The sequence below is a fragment of the Triticum dicoccoides genome, chromosome 2B (genome assembly GCF_002162155.2).
Source record: "Triticum dicoccoides isolate Atlit2015 ecotype Zavitan chromosome 2B, WEW_v2.0, whole genome shotgun sequence".
In the NCBI taxonomy this organism is placed as follows: domain Eukaryota; kingdom Viridiplantae; phylum Streptophyta; class Magnoliopsida; order Poales; family Poaceae; genus Triticum; species Triticum dicoccoides.
The window spans coordinates 223,477,001-223,485,541 of record NC_041383.1 but is presented as its reverse complement, the minus strand read 5'-3'; the positions used below and the strand labels follow the sequence as shown (position 1 = coordinate 223,485,541).

General features: G+C 48.0%; 1 protein-coding gene across 1 annotated transcript; it reads left to right on the top strand.

The window, feature by feature from the left end:
- The first annotated feature begins 7,078 nt into the window (after positions 1-7,078).
- LOC119367592 (homeobox-leucine zipper protein HOX14-like) lies at positions 7,079-8,308 on the top strand. The gene is made up of 3 exons (XM_037633070.1): positions 7,079-7,284; positions 7,403-7,764; positions 7,866-8,308. The coding sequence occupies exons 1-3, from the start codon at positions 7,224-7,226 to the stop codon at positions 8,157-8,159; spliced, it is 717 nt and encodes a 238-aa protein (XP_037488967.1). The 5' UTR covers positions 7,079-7,223; the 3' UTR covers positions 8,160-8,308.
- Positions 8,309-8,541: the final 233 nt, after the last annotated feature.

Sequence of the window (8,541 nt, the reverse complement as noted above, 5' to 3'; positions counted from 1 at the left end):
CTCTAGATGCATGCTGGATAGCGGTCGATGTGTGGAGTAATAGTAGTAGATGCAGGCAGGAGTCGGTCTACTTGTCGCGGACGTGATGCCTATATACATGATCATGTCTAGATAATCTCATAATTATTCGCTTTTCTATCAATTGCTCGACAGTAATTTGTTCACCCACCGTAATACTTATGCTATCTTGAGAGAAGCCACTAGTGAAACCTATGGCCCCCGGGTCTATCTTTTATCATATAAGCTTTCAATCTACTTTTGTTTGCATCTTTACTTTTCCAATCCATATTATAAAATAACAAAAATATATTTATCTTATCATACTATCTCTATCAGATCTCACTTTCGCAAGTGTCCATGAAGGGATTGACAACCCATTTATTGCATTGGTTGCGAGTTCTTTGTTTGTTTGTGTAGGTGCGTGGGACTTCTGAGGAGCCTCCTACTGGATTGATACCTTGGTTCTCAAAAACTGAGGGAAATACTTACGCTACTATTGCTGCATCACCCTTTCCTCTTCAAGGAAAACCAATGCAAGCTCAAGACGTAGCAAGGGAATCCCAGCCCGCGGACGAAGTGGGAGATGAACACCACCCTATCATGGGGGCTCCAGAGTGGGTACGATCTGTCCCTCGACCGGAAGCCGATGGACGATTTCCTTGGCCAAGTACCCGGCCTCCCGGAGCTTCGTTATGTCCTTCTCCTTGACGGAGGAGGCCATCCACTTGCCTTGTGCTCCGGATCCGGACATGGTTGGAGTGCTTTTTAGGGGTGGAGAAGATGAGGACTTGGGCGCTGGAGCTCGGGAATGGGATGGGCAGAGAGAGAGAAGGCATGGGTGAAAAAGGGTGAACCCTTATCCCTTTATAAAGGCAGTGAATATCATGCGCCTCCCCACTCGCCTTAAAACTCGCCTATTCTCCAAGGGCCGTGCAGGTGGCACGGTTGGGTTACCCATGCCCGTATTGATGAGAATTGGGATTTGTTTTGCAGAGCCGGACACGTTTTTTGTGTTCGAAGACTATTTTGGAGTATTCGGAGAAGGAACCCGCCTTGCAATGCCGAAGACAATCTGCGCACCGGATACCTCGTCATTGAAGCCTGGTTCAGGGGCTACTGAGGGAGTCCTAGATTAAGGGGTCCTCGGATGGCCGGACTATTAACATGGGCCGGACTGTTGGGCTATGAAGATACAAGATAGAAGACTTCCTCCCGTGTCTGGATGGGACTCTCCTTGGCGCGGAAAGCAAGCTTGGCGATTCGGATATGTAGATTCCTTTCTCTGTAACCGACTTTGTATAACCCTAGTCCCCTCCGGTGTCTATATAAACCGGAGGGTTTAGTTCATAGGGCAGGATCATAATCATACAGGCTAGACTTCTAGGGTTTTAGCCATTACGATCTCGTGGTAGACCAACTCTTGTAATACTCATATTCATCAAGATCAATCAAGCAGGAAGTAGGGTATTACCTCCATAGGGAGGGCCCGAACCTGGGTAAACATCATGTCCCCCGCCTCCTGTTACCATCCGACCTCAGATGTACAGTTCGGGACCCCCTACCCGCGATCCGTCGGTTTTGACACCGACACCCGTCTTCAACCATGGCCGGAGCCAAGACAATAGAGTCAATGGATGCCATGAACTTTAAGGCGTCGTTGGACTACTTGGGTTCCCTCTGATGTAGACACATTTGGGGAAACCCTAAACCCGATGAGGTCAGATGATGGCAGCGTCTTGATGTTGTCCCCCCCTCTCATGGGCATCATTTTTGGAGCTTCAGCCAGCTAGCGGGGCAGCGACGATGGTGTCTTGGCTTCTGTGGCAATGACGGTGGGGTTAGTGATATCAGGGTCGCGTCATGATTGTGGTAGTCGGCTCTTCTTTGGCGTGTTCGTGGATTTTGTCTTGGATTGTTTGTTTTTGTGAAGTTGGAGCTGTGGTGACGGGGTCTATGTGGCAGTGATGACGAGCGACAGGTGGTTTGTTCAGGAGCTAGCTTTGCATTGTTCTCCTTCGTAGCTCTAGATTAGCAGAGCTTCTGCTGCATTGTCCTGTCCTGGTGGCTGGCTATTTGACATGAATTTTTATGTGGCTTTGCATGGCCTTTGCGGACTAGGCTGAGTCAACGGTCATATGCGGTGAAATCGGAGTCGCTTGCTCATGAAGAAGGGATGGCAATGACGCTGCTCGGGAAAAGTGATGATGATGATGACTTCAATGTGCTACCTTGATGAGACTTTCTTTGCGGTAGTGTGTGTGAGGTATCTTGTGTGCCGCTCAATGGGTTGTCATAGTTTTCGGTTAATTAAGTAGGTGACTCCCTTCTTCTTTATTAATGGACTAGGATTTTGTTTTTGCCTTTGCTTTGAAAATAAGAATACAAATATAGGGTAAAAATTGAAATTCACTCTTAGATTCATTTCTCAAACACTACAGATGTCATATGCGATTCGGTTCCCCTAAAGTGATTCTTTTTTAGAGAGATTCTTTCAAAGATTCCGCAAGTACAAAGACCTTACGTTTTCCTATTGGCGCTAGAATGCCTGAACCAGTAAATAACTATGGGAACGATTTGTTCGCTGATGACAACCACACACAGCCGGCATCAGGAAGTACGGAGATTAGAGTAATCGGCTGCCTCCATTTCCTTATAGCTGAAGAGAAGAATATTTTATACCAGAAATGTCAACCTGCTTGCCACGTTTCGCCGTGCCATCGGTACGTACTACATGGCTACTGGCTAATCACCATTTCTTAGCGCGCGTAAACGGTAAACTTCTACTAGTATCGATCTTAGGGCCTTCAAATAGAGTTTATTTTATAGTAGTATGTGTTGGTCATGTCACATGGTTGGTGGCGTAATTCAAGGAAAGGCGAACGATTTTTTGGCTAAAGTTGATGGTGCGTGAAAATCTAGGTCCCGTACAAGTTAATCCAATATATACTCTATATTATTGTAGTACGGCCCCTTTGGACTAAGGAAATTTCATACGAACTTTTAAGAATGTCAATTCATAGAACTTTTTCTATGGAGACCCCTTGAATTATTGGATTTGGGTCACCAAGTTCATATGGAATTCATTTCTGCACTCATTAATTTCGTAGGAATCTCAACATCAGATGAAACCTCATTTTCAAATCCACTGGCACTCTATTCCTTCCTACTTTCCCTCATTAATTCTCTAAAACTCATGTGTTTTTTGGGCGCACCATAGAAAGACACCTCTTTAAAAATTCATTTTTTTTTCGAAAAGGGGAAACACCCCGGCCTTTGCATCATCATGATGCACACAACCAACCTCTTTAAAAATTCATATGTCTTAAAATCCTGTAGATATTCATAGTAGACACGATATGTTAGTCCTATGTTTTTCTTATTGCTACGTTTTCAATTTCCTTGGGAAGAGGCCCGTACTCTATCGTTGAACATCTAGAAGAAAAAGAACAACATTACTGGAATGAAAATAACCATGCAAACATTTACCAACTGTTCGCTAAGCAAATTTTCATCTTACAAAGATTTGACCTTAGGGCTTTGATTACATCTTCATTCAAGACTTTGAGCTGCAGGTCTTGGTCAGATCCAAGGAGATTAGTTGGAAGTTGGGAAGCAGGAGCGTACCTTGTCCGGGAGTAAGGGCGCCTCCATTAGTTTAACCACCTTTTTAAGTCAGTGCAATAAGTGCATTATAATTAGAGCAAGTGGAGCTCACGGAGCATGTGGGGGGAATCGAGTACATGATCTTGAGAATTTGGGTTTATCTCCTAACAGCCTGTGTTTTCTCTCTCTCCATTGGACAACTGTCCTTTGTTTGGATAGTATAGTGGTACTGCAATCTTATATTGGGACGAACCAGCCTAGATGTGTGTGTAAAGAATCAGGCTTATAAAACCTTTGTACAGCTAACCTCTGATAATAGCTGCTATTAACAACATTAATCTCCTTCACTCTCCGCAGAATCATCAACCAACCACTGTCCAGTGCCTTCTGCTCCTACATCTACATGTAAGATATCCATTCTTCAGCAACTTTCTCCTTGAAAACCTTGGTATGTACGTACTCTCCAATACTATCTTATAGGTATAAGTGTATAATCTACTTAGCCAGTAGTACGAATCACCCTTCAATTATTGTAGATATATACTTCCTTTCTACAGAAGTTGAGCTTGAGTTCTCTTGCTTTAATTCATGGCCAGATACAACTGCACTCTACAGCTTACGTGGTTCTCGTGCTAACCAAAACCGATCCATGTCCATCTTCTCGGTAGAGAGAGCATGCAAGTGATGTACGCTGTGTTGACAACGCATACGGATAACACGGATCCGATAAGTCTACGTGTTGATGCTTGCGGCCAAACAACCCCATGGCCGTGGACCCAGCGGGCACCTGCATTGCCAAGAACATCCATGGCGGCTAATATCTTTCTCGCAGCTTTGCGGGCCTGAGATTCGAAACTGGGAAGCGGATAGGCCTTACCGAGAATGCACAGGGCACAGGTCAACACGGGCAGTAGCGGCATCGAAAACTTGCCATTAGAAGGGCGATGAGCTGGGTGGTTGGTTGAGCCTGCCGTCGAAAGCTTCCGGTTCCACGCAGATGAGCACGAGAATGAGATGCAGGCCATGGAAAATGGCTCATCGGCAGCATGTGCATGTGCATGCATGAGGATGATGGGATTATTGGCTGTCGTGAATGGGTTGGATTAATTGGCCGAAATCGGTCCAGGATCCGGCCGAGTTGTTACACGGCGGGCTTTACAGTTCAGATAGTAGAAAGGAATGCACCGTCAGTGACAGTACGGACACTAGAGATAGCTCAGAGGGTAAAGGTGCGTATGCTGAGTAGATAAGCAGCCATTCAGCTACTGTTGCTCTAGCACAAGGAATGGTCTGTCATCTTAGTCCGCAGGTTCAACACTCGCAAGTTGCAAGGCGCAGAGAGAAAACTAATGGGAATTAATGGATGGGCGGAGGGAGGAGCAGTGGCCGGCTCCTTCGGAATCCCGGGGCGAGGGAGGGAGGTAGCGGGTGACGACACGTCCAGGGGCGCGGGGGCGGGTGGTCCCGTCGTGGGGGAGTCCGGAGCCAGCCGCTGGTCGACGCGTGGGGGATCCCTTCCTGTTCCTACTTGGCCCGCCACCATGTGCCTAGGCCCCTTGTTCCCGTGCTAGCAAGCTACCCCTACTCCCGCAGCCACAGTCTCGCCTGCGCCGCTCGCTGCATGACTTTGATTTGATCTTGATCTTGATCTTGATCTTGATCTCTTTCTTTACTTTCCCTTCCTTCCTCGATCGCCGGCCACTAAACATCATCCCCTGCTCATTTCCGGGCCTCGCCCCTACACATACACAGTATGAATGCATGCACATATCTCTCCTTGTTGAGCTTATCCTAGAGCACATGCACGCGTCCTTTAATTTGCAGCTAATTCAGGCAGGTTGTGGTTACCGCATGCGTTTGTCATGCATGGCCGAATTGCCACTCGATCACTTCTTTCCCTTCATGGATATTGCGTGACCGGATAGATATCCCTTATCCGCACTGATCGATCGGATGGATCATGCAAACGCAGAGCCAGCGTGCATGTGTACCTTCTCGATCGTCGTCGACAGATAGATATGAGTTGAGGTCTCACTCTCCCTCTTTTTTGCTAATTGACACGTTTAATTTCCGACCTCGATCACCATCCTCTTCCTAGCTAGTAAAATAATTAACCGAGCTCTTCTACGTTGCAGCGTGAATGCATGTAGCACGGCGATGTATAACAAGTCAATCCACTGCTAGTTGTTGCGACGAAAGGTCGTTCGATCGCATTGGGCAGTTCAATTTAGAATCCACCGAGCCCTGTTTACTTTTGTCGCTAGCTAGGTAGTAATTTTGAAATTACTAATAGCTGCTACTACTACTAATTGGAGATCGAGCAGCTTTATAAAGCTCATGGAGAGTAAACAGTCGGCTATATCATGAGTAGTACACCACGCATCAAATTCAAAACTACGTAGTTGCCTGTATAACTATAAACTAGCTAGAGTGAGTTAAGGACCGGAGGGCCGATCTTTTCGACGAAAGCGAGAGCCCTTTCCAGGAGCTATAGCGTAGCAATGGTCACCTGTCGAGCCGCTCTCTTGTTTACGCCTGGGAGGCCGTGCATTCCCCCACTAACCCCCAAATTAAGCACTGTCAAATGCCATCCCGACTCCGGACCCCTACTTCCACAAAGTAAGAGAAAGAGACGGATAACAACAACTTTTGGTCGCGTGATAACGACGATCAAAACCGGATACAGTGACGGATAATCTGTTTGATTTTCGATCGCTCCAAGTAAATTGATGCATGCATATACGCTTTCCTTTCCGTGCTGCAAATTAACTGAACTTGTTGCTTTATTTTTTTTTCGGGTAACAAAACTGAACTTGCTGAAGCATGCATGTCATCAGAATGCAGAACTCAGTAAATCAATCTCCAAAATTACGTGATATAGACTATATATAGAGGTCGTCAGCAAACACCCGCAAAAGAAAAGAGAGTTCGTCAGCAACGAGAGCAGATAAGGGCATGTACAATGCATAGCCTCAAGGTGATGCCTCGCATGCCATGTAGGATCGGATATGACGTAAAGTAGGTTCGGATAGGGAAGCGAGATCTTCTCAAGGAGGCAGGTGCTTGAAGAAAAAAAGTGTGGTCCGGTGACAAAAACTGAAAAGGTTGGAGTGAAAAGTAAAGATGCATATATACTACAGTCTTTATTTTTTATTTTTTAATTAGGCCCACTAGTGGTAGCTTTCATTGGGGAGAAAAAATAAATGTAGGTGCCTCAAATTATTTTTTGTCATGAAGCATATGTATCCATATGCCATCATTGTACATGCCTCTAAAGGCGCGGGCGAGCGAGGAAGTGAGTGAGTGCAACAATATACGTAGTACTTGGCTGCATCATACGTTTGCATCTCCCCGCCGGACGGCCTGGCTCGGAAAGCACCTAGCCGGAGCCCCACCGGCGATTGCCGCTGGGCACCTTTGCCACCTATATATATTACTCCTAGGTCTCTCCCTCGAGACACGCACTCCCCTCCTCCTTACTTAACATCAAATAGTGCCTTGCGGTGGTCCTCCTCTCGATCCAGTTCCTCACCACACCAACACAACACAACCCACCGGGCCTCCCCTCCAACCTCCCCACCACCCCCCTTCTCTCCTCTCCTCAGCTCCCAACAGCAAGCATGGACAAGCAGCAGGTCTTTGGTTCCTCCTACGTGGACATGCCTTTCTTCGCGGCCAATGGTACGTGCGACGCCGCGCGCGCCCGGTGTTTCTTTGCGCATGCGATGATGCGGCTGTTTCACCGGCCAGGAGCCCAGGACACGCATGTGATGCCTTTTTTTCGATTCCGTGTGTGTAGGTGCAGCCACGGCACAGGGGGAGAGCCGGCCGAGGGCGCGGCGCAGGAGGCGGAGGGCCGCGAGGTGCGGCAGAGGGGACGGTGACGGCGGGGAGATGGACGGGGGAGGGGACCTCAAGAAGCGGCGGCTGACCGACGAGCAGGTGCACGGTCTGGAGCTGAGCTTCCGGGAGGAGCGCAAGCTGGAGACCGGCCGGAAGGTTCATCTCGCTGCCGAGCTCGGGCTCGATCCCAAGCAAGTCGCGGTGTGGTTCCAGAACCGCCGGGCGCGACACAAGAGCAAGCTTATGGAGGAGGAGTTCGCCAAGCTCAAGCACGCCCACGACGCGGCCATCCTCCACAAATGCCACCTCGAGAACGAGGTATGCTTGCTCGCACACACTCACACTGGCATACATATGGCGCCGTACATCATCAATTCTTCTCTGTTCTTGCACAAGCTGACTGACACACGTATGGCCAGGTGCTGAGGCTGAAGGAGAGGCTGGGAGCGACCGAGGAGGAGGTGCGACGCCTCAGGTCGGCAGCTGGGAGCCACGGAGCATCCGGCGACGGCGGAGACGCCGCTGGCGCCGTTGGCGCGTGTGGCGGGAGCCCGAGCTCGTCCTTCTCGACGGGAACCTGCCAGCAGCATCCGGGTTTCAGCGGCGCAGACGTGCTGGGGCCGGACGATGACCTGATGATGTGCGTCCCCGAGTATTGTGGCTACGCCGATAGCAGCGTGGTCGAGTGGTTTAGCCTGTATGGGCTAATTTGATATTGAGACGAGCTGGGTATCACTATCAACTTCATGCAGATCGATTACTATTCTAGTTAGCCATAGTGTTAATTAAGCTGGGGTGATCTCTAGGCGTGCCTGTTTAATTATGTAGATAGTGTTGATTAATGGCAAAAGCTTGCAAGCTAGCAAGTGTAGTACTGGTAGCTCTGTTGAAGTTCAGAGATGATGTGTGTTATCATTTGATATATATTTTACTTCAGCAGTAAATAGTCTTCTTGGGTAATATGTGCTAGTTGGCAATCATCTTAACTAGAAGTGGTGCTGCTGCATTGTTCTAAATGAAGATCTAAATATTGATGATGGTGGTGGTGACTGGTAGTACAGTATACAATTTCGATCTGTCCAGAATTAAAATGAC